The sequence below is a fragment of the Triticum dicoccoides genome, chromosome 6B (genome assembly GCF_002162155.2).
Source record: "Triticum dicoccoides isolate Atlit2015 ecotype Zavitan chromosome 6B, WEW_v2.0, whole genome shotgun sequence".
Taxonomy (NCBI): Eukaryota; Viridiplantae; Streptophyta; class Magnoliopsida; order Poales; family Poaceae; genus Triticum; species Triticum dicoccoides.
The window spans coordinates 519,095,724-519,109,219 of NC_041391.1; the positions used below are offsets into that span (position 1 = coordinate 519,095,724).

Below are 13,496 nucleotides of genomic sequence, written 5' to 3' on the forward strand. Positions count from 1 at the left end.
GGCTTGACGACGCAACCCAGAGGACGGGAGACAAGTCCAATATGGGTGGCTTTGTCTGGGGCCTCTCCATTTGGATGTGGAAGCGGCTGCCGGTGGGGCGTCCGGAGAAGCTGCCAAGACGCCCATGGGGTGCCTATGGCGAGGACGGCGGCGCTACTCGACACCCCACCGTAGCTTACGAGTGGGACGTTGTCAAACTCTACACGGGCCTAAACAAGACTTCATACAAGGCCTACACCAACAAGATCTACGCTTTAACGATTACGCAGGTATATGAACTCGCTCACCAACTTTCTCTTTGATTCCACTTTTGACCGAGAGTGAGAACTTACCAATGTATATGTAATAGGTAAACTGATGGCCGTATCATGACCGAGAGTGGGACTTCGATCTGAACGTGATGTGCGATGCGAACCGTGGTCTTTGGCCTATCACGAGGAAGAGGAGGATGAGAACAATGGGGAGGAGGGGTACGATGAAGATTACGGACCTCCACCAACTCAATCATCTCAACCATCTCAGCTGCCGAGAGGAATCCGAAGAAGAGGGATTTTCTGAGTCCGGACCCTTTCCAGAGACCGGTTACTCGACGACCCAAGAAAAAGACTGAAGAGACTCGTTCAAAGAGGAACGAGGACCGTACCTCCAAGAGGGGAGGGATCAATTAAATTCTGCTCTTGGATACTTGGCTCTTGTAGTTGAAATGTATAGTGGTTGTGAACTATGTGTTTGCTATTTGAACTATGTGTTTGCTATTTGTGAAACTATGTGTTTGCTATTTGTGAAACAATGTGGAACTCCGTTTGCAATGTTGAACTAAGTAGTTGAACTTCGTTTGCTTATTATGCACAAGTTTATGTGGAACTCCGTTTGACATGTCTATTTAGTTCAACTTTTATTAATGTGTATGTGATGCCAAAGTTTAATTGTTTGATATCTGGGTTTTTTTACTCTATATCATTATTGTGATATTGTTTTCGAAAAGAAGCAAGCAATTAAACTTGAAAAGTGGCAAACACAGGACCCTACCGTCAAGTGCCCTGGCGGTAGGGTCAGACGGCCTACCGCCAACACAAGACCCTACGATTTTTCGTTACAGAAGCTTTCGGAGGCAAAAACCCAAGCCATACCCTATCGTCACTTCGTCAGGGGTGCTGGCAGTAGGGTTAGACAGCCTACTGCCAGGGTCCTGGCGGTAGGGTGCTAATCCACGTCAGCATGTGGAGACGGCCGCCGTCCCCCTCCGTCGCATCCTACTGCCACGGATCCTGGCGGTAGGTTGTCTAACCCTACCGACAGCATCCCTGGCGGTAGCAAAAGAGTCAAATCCCAAAAAAAAAATTCCAACCGGGGTCAGATCCTGAATTGCTATGCGAAAAGGGTCAAAACACGAAATTTTGGCGCGCAACGGCCCCGGAAGGCGGAAACAAACCAGTGTTCGTAAACGAAGCTCGAAAGCGTAAACCACATTTGCAACGGGGAGGCGCCTACGAGCGGCATGGAGTGCATGTGCATGTGTCGAACGGAGATGGAGCAAGGGCAACCGGGCAAGCCAATCGCGCCCGCACCGCCACGGCGGAGCGGCTGTGGCACACGTGACGCGATCTGCGTCTGGGCATGGGATTTGCCAGATGCGCGCGCGCCACCGCATGCGAGGTGTCATATCGCCCCTCTATCTACCACCACGAGCGCACGACGCAGGCAAAAGACAACCCGGGTATACGCCGCCCCTATGACCGCCAGGGACACCACGCACCGCCGGCCTCCATGGGACCCACGCGTCAGCCACGGGAAGGTGCCCAGATCGTCTCTACTTTCTTTCTTCTTTTGTGAATGTCGACACGGGGGAGGGAGGGAGGGACCGCAAGCCGTTGCATCTATCTAACCACCGGGGGGGCGGGGCCAACGACCTTTGCTTCCCCTTGCCGCATGTTCCCCTCACGTCCTCCTCACCCTCTTCCACTCCCCACCGCTCACCATCGTCGTTGTCGCGCGCTCGCTCTCCCTCGGAGCTCCCCGTGATTCCTCCCATGGACGGGCTGCCTGGGGAGCTGTGCTTCAAGATCTTCCACCTCCTCGATCACCAGTCCCTCGCCGCCGCTCCCCGAGGTTCGCTCGCCGCCTTTGATCAAACTCCTCCGTTACTTCTTATATATGTCGACATCCTATTATCAGCTACTCTACCAAAAGTCCTCCGTTGCTTCTTATGTTGCCATGGCATCCTTCTTGGTTCTTCTTCGGCAGTCAAAAAGTCTCCGTTACTCCTTGTGTTATCATGGCATTTCCTGTTCTTCTTGTGTAGCATAATTCAGAGCTTGTGGTGGCCTGAATTGGCCGAACTGTTCAGTCTGCAGGAAGTGGAACGCGTTGACCTGCGACGACGAGCTGTGGCGCAAGCTGTTCGAGGACCGGTGGGGAGCAGACGCCACGGCCTTCTACGCGCCGGAGCCGGAGGGCGCCAAGCCCTGGAAGGACGTCTTCGTCGTGCAGGACCGATGCGACCGATACGGCCTGTAAGTTCTTCAACACATACTGAGACTTCACTACGCTACCTCAGAGTTCAGCATAGCATACGTGAGTGAGTTTTACAGGTGGTATGTGAGCAACTCTGAAGGTCATTCAACCCCTCTCTTGTGTTGCCTCCAGGGGCGTCAGGATCATCAGGGAAGGAAACGACTACTACCTGATCTACCAAGGCGAGATCCAGAGCTACCTGGGCACGAGCTGCGACGCCAAGGATGCGCAGCCGCAGGGTGCTGAAGCCGAGAAGAGGCAGATATCTGACCGGATCCTCTTCTTCCTGGGGGACTTGGAGACTGCTTATGCAGACGCCAAGCGTGTCAAGGTGTGACCGCGTCGTTCATTACACAAAACTGTTGAAATGTCTGTAAAATTCTTGTCCTTGCTTTGCATAGCTCGTGCATAAGGTTGTATCTAGTCTACGTACAGACATCCCATAGTGTTTCACCGTCGTATTCTTCGTCTGGAAATTACAGTTCAGATGCTCACCTTTTACTAATCTTCTTGCAGTTGCCAAACCGCAGATAATGTACGATACAGTTATTCAGTCGCTTATTCTTGTAATAGCAGTAATGAAACAGTGGTGAAGGGCAACAAATTAATGAGTGTCACCGTCTTTCATCAAATATAACTCTACTTGTTCAGCCTCATACGGATAAAATAAGCAATTTCTGCTAATCAGGTGGATGTTTTACGCCACGGAACTTACATATTCAAATGCCAACTAGTCAATGGTAAAATTGGTGCAAGTGCAGCGCTGCATATGAACCTCAATCAGTTATAACATGGGTAAGACTGTTTTACTGCTTGCTGCTTCGGCTGAATTAGCATTTGAGGGCAGCTCTTGCCATTTCCAAGGCTCCCTCGTAGGTCTTGTTCCCACCAATGAAGCCACTCATATGGATGAACACACAGCCAGGGATGCCGGTTTCCTTGGACAGTTCATCATCTCTCATACCCCTCCACTTCTCTGGGAGAGCCTTTCGGCTCTCGAATCTGTCAGGTGCAACAGAGACGGCCTGCACTCGCCAGCCTTTGCTCCTCTCATCCTGCAGTTATGCGGACCAAGTCAACATATGTATGAATATCTGGTGAAACAAGAAACATGCCAGGAAGAAACAGGTTGCAACAACAAAAACAAAAACATGCCAAGAAAGTTGATCGCACAGCTGGCTGCAAAACTGCCAGCATTACTACAACTTGAAAGCATTACACCACTTCTTCTCCAGATTAGCATTTTGGTGGTTACTATGCACAAATGTACTCACACTGTCCAAAGAAAACTGAAAGGGGCCACATTTCTTACCTCATACAGCACATACTTGGTCAGAGGGTCAGTCTTCAGCTCCTCCTCTAGCTCAAATAGATGAAGTTTCCACTGCCATAATGGAGAAGCGTTCAGGTTACATGCACTGGAACTTTCAGTATTATCACATCACACTTCAATACGTCAGGCAGTTGATAATTAAATAAAGCAGTTGCTGAAATAAGTTTAAAGAATAAGAAACATAAATCTAGTAATAAATACTATTGAATAGCTAATGCAAACGGCAAGAAAGCAGCAACCATCAGGGGCCGGTACTTAGAAGCATCGGCTAAAGTTCTTATTAACAGTTTTCAACACTTTTGCAGCACGATAAAACCATGGTTTAAGGTGGAAAGCGCAAAAATATTGAGCACACTAAAGACTGAAATAACCAAATCAGGTATAACATTTGATCATTTCTGGCTTCGATGTGCATCAGAGACCAACAGTACAAAAACACAGTTGTGCATAGGACAAAAATGGATATAGTCCAAAAACTACCAAGATCTTACCGGGCAGAATCTATCTAAAACCATGATTTCTCCACTTGGATCAACATTTCCTCTTGACAGCAAACACTCCATGACAATAGATCTTGCAGGTAGCCACGACTTAACATGAAAGCGGACACTCTGGCAATGAAAGCGAAAATATAGTCATACAAACAGGAGATGTTCTGCGCAGGGACTAAAGGAATTTGGGACAACTCCATTTGGAAAAAAGGGCAAGGATATAGCACACATAATTTAATAAGTCCTTAAGCAGTGCATGACCAAAACACGTCAACTGACTGAACAGGCATAAGTCCTACCTCCATAAACTCACTTCCGGCAAGAGCCATTGCCTTTTGAAATGCGGCATTTTCCTTCTCAGGTGATTGATCTGGATCAGTCCAGTCTGGATTAAGGCGCCCAACACGTGAAGACAAGTGTGTATTGTTCACATACTTGGGGGTTTGCTCTGTGTCATATTGATTGATTCCATTATCGATTGCATCAAGTGCCTGTTACACAAAAGATATTGCTTCTTTGGCACATCATATTGTATTTGGTAATCAAGACAAATAGTAGACAAACAAACATGCGAATAAAATAAGGAAGGACAACAGGATGTGTCTCGGAAAATTGATGCCAGATGTCAATTCATGTATTGAGGCTCTCTACGCCTTATCAACTTGCAAACTATTGAGCGCAAGTATAGAACTTGTCAACTGATTGATAATGTAGGCCTATATTACCTCTTTTCTGCCTAGAAGAAACATCTCTGAACCACACAGCCGGCTACAAGCGGCCGACTGCGACAGTGTTTAGCCAACATACAGTGCATCTTCCAAACTGACTCCGATAAAGCCAAACCACATCTATATATGTCAAAGCTAACTGCAGACTCTAACACAGGAAACAGTTCTGGACAAACTGTAGATTCTGGAACTCCCTCCCTAAGTATCCCTATGTTAACGCAACCCTAAGATCATAAATTACTTTTTTTTTAACTAAGCTCACAAATTTCACAGCTGGTACTGCTGATTCCTAGTCAACAGTCATGCTCCTATCCTTAAATCGAAGTTTCCATATTAAAAAAGTAAATATATAAATTTCACGGCTGGTTATGAGTTTAGATTCACACCTCAACAAAGCTTTTGTATATGGCAAGATACACGCGGTGAACATCTTCATGGTCCTCATTAAGCTGAAGCTCCTTTGCAATTATCTCCTTACCAAAATGCTGCAGTATAAAAAAAACAAATGATAAGCAAACCATCATTCAACATTTGGGAGACAAAGTAGCAGTTACAGTCGATAATTTCCAACATATAAACTTTGATGAACTGGCAAATTGTGAAAAGGCTGTGCGTACATACAAGACAAGTGTGCTATGAAAATTCACAACATCCAGCAACATATCCCCCAACGAATCCACCTAGTTATGTAGTTCGATTGGGACCCATTTGAGCAGATGTTGCCAATTTTATCACATACTCCCTCCGTCCCATAATATATGGGCGTTTTTGACACTACACTAGTGTAAAAAACGCTCTTATATTATGGGACGAAGGGAGTAGCTTCTAATGGAAAAGAATTATTGTTTCAACACCTTCATCGTCTATGGGAAGTACCTTGTAAACAAGCCCAGCACTGCTAAGTTTTGTGTTAAAGCCATGTCCAAAGACCTCGTTGAAGCCCTTCTGGTGATGATCATAGCGATGCCGGCTGGGATCATAGACCCCACCAACGTCAAGCACAGCCTCCAGCGAATCAAGGATCTAGAATGAAGTTCCAAAAGAAAAAGTAACACACAAATAAGCGCATGATAACGGAATACAATAAATGACAGTGCATATTTTTAAATATTTTTGCTGTATCATATACAAGTGGGATTTCGTAAGCAAATCATCCAACCAGATGAAGTGCGGGCGCCCACATTAAGACAACTTCATAGTCTCACCCAACAATAATTGTGGCACTGACACGAATTTACAAACTAATAAGGGCCAGGAGATGAGGAATTATGCTATTGTAGTCCATAGACAAGAAAACATCTTAACTACAAGGCACACTTAGCATGAGATGTGGGCAAGATGGAGTTCATGACTTTCCGTACTACTCCCTCCGTTCCTAAATATAAGTCTTTTTAGACATTTCAAATGGACAACAACATACGGATGTATGTAGACATATTTTATAGTGTAGATTCACTCATTTTGCTCCGTATGTAGTCGCTTGTTGGAATCTCTAGAAAGACTTATATTTGGGAACGGAGGGAGTAGATGATAGGAGGCTGTAGCACTAAAAAGGAAAAAAACGACATATTTTATAGTGTAGATTCACTCATTTTGCTCCGTATGTAGTCGCTTGTTGGAATCTCTAGAAAGACTTATATTTGGGAACGGAGGGAGTAGATGATAGGAGGCTGTAGCACTAAAAAGGAAAAAAAAACGACACTGCAGGGTTTCAGTTTACAGTTTCACATTCATACTGTCCTACAGCACCTATCCAGAATTCCAGATGCAAAATTAAGTCCAATAATAACGAGTTAAAGTAGTATATCCAGGCATAACTGCAAGCAAACACATCCCTAAATTTTAGGAATCCTAGCAAGGAAGCGGTGCTCCGACAGATGTACACCTCGCCGAAACAACCACCACGTAATTCGCTGAAACATTTCTTGCAGGAAATGGCGGGCCAATCGAGCCGGCGACGAAGCGACAGACCTGGGAGTCGCGGGTGCGGACGACGTCGGCGCCTGCGAACTGGGAGGTGAGGCGGATGAGGAAGCAGCCGAGCGCCTCGTCGCAGTGGAAGCTGCCGTTGTGGGTCCCCACGCGCCCGCCGTTCCCCGCGCCGTTAAAGGAGTCGGCGTCGCCGGCGGCCGACGAGTAGACCCTCAGGCGCTTGGGCGAGGTGGCGCCGGCGGCGGTGGCCATGGGGAAAGGGTTTAGGATTTGGGGTCGCACGCGGGGAAGGAACGTGACGGCTCGCTGCGAAAGCCTCCAGGCGCAGGCGGCGAGCATTATAGTCGTGCGGACGATGGGCTGCGGTGGCTTCGGGGTTGTGTGGAGATGTAGGGTTTTGAGGAGGGGATTTTGGGCCTTTGGCAAGGCGGCCAGACGCATTGCCCAACCTTTTCTTTTTTCCATTGATGGCATTGGCCAACTTCTTTTTTCTAGGATATTTTTATGTCATGAATAAGTTTTTAAAAAGAAGTACTCACTCTGTTCATTTTTATAAAGCGTTATAGACATTTCAGACAGTGCAAAACAGCTCAATTTCAGTTGTCTGAAACAGCTTATAAAAGTGAGAAGGAGAGAGTAGGATATTTTACTTTTTTTATTGCGAGTACTCCCTCCGTCCCAAAATAAGTGACTCAACTTTGTACTCCATCTGTATCTAACACGGTGTTAGATACATCCGTATCTAGACAAATCTAAGACAAGAATTTTGGGACGGAGGGAGTACTAACCTTGGGACGGAGGGAGTACTAGATATTTTATGTTTGCTGGTTTTCGTGTTGTAGCTCCGTCTATATTGTCTCAACATAGCCGGTCCCAAGCCCGGGTAAAGGAAGAGGGTTGTGATAGGCTTGACGAGCCAACGTAAAAAGTAGGCCACTCTTATGGAGATGAAACCCAAAAGATTTTCGCTGGGGCGTAACCCTCTCAGCGGCGCGCCAGATCGGAACCCATGTCAAATGGGCAAGGGCCGGACAGCCACCCCCTGTGGCGCGTTGTATCTTGATCTGTGTATGGTGGCAAGTGAGCGAGGATCGGGTCGTCGCATCCTTAGTGTCGTGCTACATCGGCGCCCAGATGTAGTGGAAAATGAGCAAGGGTCTACGCATTTGATTCGACGAGTGCGAAGGGTAAGAGAACTAGCCGAGCCTAGGAGGATCCACTTAGGTAGCTGGAATGTAGGGTCTCTAACAGGGAAGCTTCGGGAGCTAGCTGATGCAGCGGTGAGGAGAGGTGTTGATATCCTTTGCATCCAAGAAACCAAATGGAGGGGACAGTAGGCGAAGGAGGTGGAGGATACCGGCTTCAAGCTATGGTACACGGGGACAACTGCAAATAGAAATGGCATAGGCATCTTGATCAATAAGAGTCTCAAGTATGGAGTGGTAGACGTCAAGAGACGTGGGGACCGGATTATCCTAGTAAAGCTGGTAGTTGGGGACTTAGTTATGAATGTTATCAGCGTGTATGCCTTGCAAGTAGGCCACAATGAGAACACCAAGAGGGAGTTCTGGGATGAAAGTGCTAGTTATCGACTGGGGGGTGAATAGGCGACTTTTATGAAAGTCTTCAAAACACGAGGGCTTTGAAGACAAATATGTAATCTAAACGTATATGATATGAAGCGGAATGTAAACTACACTAGGCAAGCTATAGTCAAGCAAGCAGTTCAGTGAAAGCACGAAGACTAACAACAGGTAGGTAGACATGATTAGAACGGAAGATAGTACGAAGCCAAACTGTTATATGTCTTCACACAGTGAAGTCAAATGGATCAGACAGGCAAGCAATGACTTCACGAAGACAAACTGAAAAGTAAGGAGTGTAGGGGATAGAACCAGTTGCTTGGTGTAGACAAGGATTTGGTAGACCAGTTCCAGTTGCTGTGACAACTGTATGTCTGGTTAGGGAGGCTGAGATTGAACTCAGAAGACTGTGTCTTCATCTTATTCCCCTAGAGCTAAGAACACTTAGTCCTCGCCCTATCACTCAGGTAAGTCTTCAAGGTAGACTTCCAAACCTTCACATACCTCGTTCACGGGCAATCCACAATGACTCTTGGATCCTCAGAACGTGATGCCTAACCGGACGAAGGATGCACAGTCCTCAAGTGTAACAAGTCTTCATATCACGCTGACAGAAAGACTTCAGTGATGCCTAATACTCTTTGTCTCTAGGTGTTTTGGGCTTTGTCCTCGCAAAGATCTCTCTCTCTCAAAGGCTTCGGAGGTGGGTTGCTCTCAAACGACAAAAGACGTGCACTAACTCTAAGCAGCCACCAATTTATGGTGTGGGGGTGGGCTATTTATAGCCGAGTGGCAACCCGACCTGATATGTTCGAAATGACCCTGGGTCACTAAGGGACCAACACGTGTCCAACGGCCGGATTTCAAACACACGCAGCAGCTTGGCTTGGGCTACAAGCAAAGCTGACTCATCCAGCTCTGGATAAGATTTGCTCTCATTATCTTCACTCGAAGACATAGGATTTTGGTTGAGCATCATATCAGTCACTCTGACTTTGTTCACTTGGACCCCACTTAACAGTACGGTGGTTCCTGTGACTCAATAAAGAAGAAAAGGGAACTACGAAACAACTACGTCTTCGCACTCCATAGTCTTCAAGTGAATGTCTTCACATGTCATTATCTTCATCGTGAATGTATTCACGGACCACCATTGTCTTCAATGTCTTCACACATTTTTACGGGTCATCTCTGGTAGGTAAACCGAATCAATAAGGGACTACTACCTGTGTTTTCCTGCAATTCTCACAAACACATTAGTCCCTTAACCAAGTTTATCGTCAATACTCCAAAACCAACTAGGGGTGGCACTAGATGCACTTACATGGGAAGGCCTAGAGGACATGGTTAGGGGTGTACCGATTAGCGAGAAGCTCTTCATAGGAGGAGATCTCAATGGCCATGTGGGTATGGCTAACACAGATGTTGAAGGGGTGCATAGTGGCTTTGGCTATGGCATCAGGAATCAAGAAGGAGAAGATGTCTTAAGCTTTGCTCTATCCCGCGACATGATCGTAGCTAACACCCTCTTTAAAAAGAGGGAATCACATCTGATGACTTTTAATAGGGGTCAACACTCTAGCCAAATTTATTTCATCCTCTCGATAAGAGAAGATAGACATGCGTGCCTAGATTGTAAGGTGATACCTGGAGAGAGTATTGTCCCTCAGCATAAGCTGGTGGTTGTTGACTTCCGCCTTCGGATTCGTGCCTAGCGGAATAAGCATGCCAAAGTAGTTGTTAGAATGAAGTGGTGGAAGCTCAAGGGGGAGGTAGCTTAGGCGTTCAAGGAGAGGGCCATTAAGGAGGGCCCTTGGGAGGAAGGAGGGGACCTGCATTCGTAAGGTGGACTTGGAGGAGTTTGGAGTGTCCAGAGGAAGGAGAAGCGACACTAAGGACACCTGGTGGTGGAACGATGATATCCAGAAGGCGATTAAGGAGAAGAAAGATTGTTTCAGACGCCTATACCTGGATAAGAGTGCAGACAACATAGAGAAGTACAAGATGCCGAAGAAGGCTGCAAAGCGAGCTATCAGTGAAGCAAGGGGTCGGGTGTATGAGGACCTCTATCAATGGTTAGGCACGAAGGAAGGCAAAATGGACATATATAAGATGGCCAAGATCCGTGAGAGGAAGGCGGGGGATATTGTGTTGGGGAACGTAGTAATTTCAAAAAAAATCCTGCACACACGCAAGATCATGGTGATGTATAGCAACGAGAGGGGAGAGTGTCGTCCACGTACCCTCGTAGACCGTAAGAGGAAGCGTTATGACAACGCGGTTGATGTAGTCGTACGTCTTCACGATCGACCGATCCTAGTATCGAACGTACGGCACCTCTACGATCTGCACACGTTCAGCTTGGTGACGTCCCACGAACTCACGATCCAATAGAGCTTCGAGGGAGAGTTCCGCAAGCACGACGGCGTGATGACGGTGTTGATGAAGCTACCAACACAAGGCTTCGCCTAAGCACCGCTACGATATGACCGAGGTGGATTATGGTGGAGGGGGGCACCGCACATGGCTAAAGATTAATGATCAACTTGTGTGTTTATGGGGTGCTCCATTCCTCCGTATATAAAGGAGTGGATGAGGGGGAGGGGCCGGCCCTCCTAGGCGCACCCCAAGGGGATTCATACTCCCACCGGGAGTAGGACTCCAACCCTTCCAAGAGTAGGAGTAGGAGAGAGGGAAGGAGGAGAGAGGGAAGGAGGAGAGAGGAGGAAGGAAAAGAGGGGCGCCGCCCCCTCCTTATCCAATTCATACTAGAGGGGGAGGGGGCGCGCGGCCTGCCCTCGCCGCCCCTCCTCTTCTCCACTAAGGCCAATAGGCCCATTACACTCCCTGGGGGGTTCTAGTAACCCCCCGGTAGTCCGGTATTTGTCCGAACTTGCCCGAAACCCTTCCGAAGTCCAAAATAGTCATCCAATATATCAATCTTTGTGTCTCGACCATTTTGAGACTCCTCGTCATGTCCGTGATCATATCCGGGACTCCGAACTACCTTCGGTACATCAAAACTCATAAACTCATATTACCAATCGTCACCGAACGTTAAGCGTGCGGACCCTACGGGTTTGAGAACTATGTAGACATGACTGAGACACGTCTCCGGTCAATAACCAATAGCGAAACCTGGATGTTCATATTGGTTCCTACATATTCTACGAAGATCTTTATCGGTCAAACCGCATAACAACATACGTTGTTCCCTTTGTCATCGGTATGTTACTTGCCCGAGATTCGATCATCGGTATCTCAATACCTAGCTCAATCTCGTTACCGACAAGTCTCTTTACTCGTTCCATAATGCATCATCCTGCAACTAACTCATTAGTCACATTGCTTGCAAGGATTATAGTGATGTGCATTACCGAGAGGGCCCAGAGATACCTCTCCGACAATCGGAGTGACAAATCCTAATCTCGATCTATGCCAACTCAACAAGTACCATCGGAGACACCTGTAGAGCACCTTTATAATCACCCAGTTACGTTGTGACATTTGGTAGAACACAAAGTGTTCCTCTGGTAATCGGGAGTTGCATAATCTCATAGTCATAGGAACATGTATAAGTCATGAAGAAAGCAATAGCAGTAAACTAAAACGATCAAGTGCTAAGCTAACGGAATGGGTCAAGTAAATCACATCATTCTCCCAATGATGTGATCCCGTTAATCAAATGACAACTCATGTCTATGGCTAGGAAACTTAACCATCTTTGATTCAACGAGCTAGTCAAGTAGAGGCATACTAGTGGCACTATGTTTGTCTATGTATTCACACATGTACTAAGTTTCTGGTTAATACAATTCTAGCATGCATAATAAACATTTATCATGATATAAGGAAATATAAATAACAACTTTATTATTGCCTCTAGGGTATATTTCCTTCATATTGGACATGTCAAATGCATCAAGGATGGAGCATACCAACTCCTGGTGAAGGACGAGGAGATTAAGCATAGATGGTGGGAATACTTCGACAAGCTGTTCAATGGGGAGAATGAGAGTTCTACCATTGAACTGGATGACTCCTTTGATGAGACCAACATGCGTTTTGTGTGGCGAATCCAGGAGTCAGAGGTCAAGGAGGCTTTAAAAAGGATGAAATGAGGCAAGGCGATGGGTCCTGATGGTATCCCCATTGAGGTGTGGAAAGGCCTCGGGGACGTAGTGATACTATGGCTAACCAAGCTTTTCAACCTCATTTTTGGGCAAACAAGATGCCAGAAAAATGGAGACAGATTATATTAGTACTACTCTTCAAGAATAAGGGGGATGTTCAGAGTTGTTCTAGTTATCATGGAATTAAGCTGATGAGCCATACAATGAAGCTATGGGAGAGAGTCATTGAGCACCGCTTAAGAAGAACGACAATCGTGACCAAAACTCAGTTTGGTTTCATGCCTGGGAGGTCGACCATGGAAGCAATTTTCTTGGTACGACAATTTATGGAGAGATACAATGAGCAAAAGAAGGACTTGCATATGGTGTTCACTGGCTTGGAGAAGGCCTACGATAGATATCGGGGAATGTCATGTAGTGGGCCTTGGAGAAACACAAATTCCCAGCAAAGTACATTACCCTCATCAAGGACATGTAAGATAATGTTATGACAAGTGTCCGAACAAGTGATGTTGACACTGATGACTTCCCAATTAAGATAGGACTACATCACGAGTCAGCTTTAAGCCCTTATCTTTTTGCCTTAGTGATGGATGAGGTCACAAAATATTACAAGGAGATATCCCATGGTGTATGCTCTTTGCGGATGATGTGGTGCTAATTGATGATAGTCGGACGGGGGTCAATAGGAAGTTGTTGCTGTTGCTGCTGTTGCTGTTGCTGTTGCTGTTGCTGTTGCTGTTGCTGTTGTTGTTGTTGTTGTTGTTGTTGTTGTTGTTGTT

General features: G+C 46.5%; 2 protein-coding genes across 2 annotated transcripts; one reads left to right on the top strand and one right to left on the bottom strand.

Moving 5' to 3' along the window:
• The first annotated feature begins 1,892 nt into the window (after positions 1-1,892).
• On the top strand, positions 1,893-3,118 carry LOC119322695. Its single transcript, XM_037596191.1, has 3 exons — positions 1,893-2,109; positions 2,348-2,513; positions 2,647-3,118. The coding sequence occupies exons 1-3, from the start codon at positions 2,031-2,033 to the stop codon at positions 2,849-2,851; spliced, it is 450 nt and encodes a 149-aa protein (XP_037452088.1). The 5' UTR covers positions 1,893-2,030; the 3' UTR covers positions 2,852-3,118.
• LOC119322694 (MYG1 protein C694.04c-like) lies at positions 3,119-7,364 on the bottom strand. The gene is made up of 7 exons (XM_037596190.1): positions 7,038-7,364; positions 5,943-6,089; positions 5,453-5,551; positions 4,638-4,829; positions 4,339-4,458; positions 3,827-3,898; positions 3,119-3,569 (listed from the first exon to the last, which is right to left on the bottom strand). Exons 1-7 carry the CDS (start codon positions 7,335-7,337, stop codon positions 3,345-3,347), a joined length of 1,155 nt encoding a protein of 384 aa, XP_037452087.1. The 5' UTR covers positions 7,338-7,364; the 3' UTR covers positions 3,119-3,344.
• Between the last annotated feature and the right edge of the window lie 6,132 nt (positions 7,365-13,496).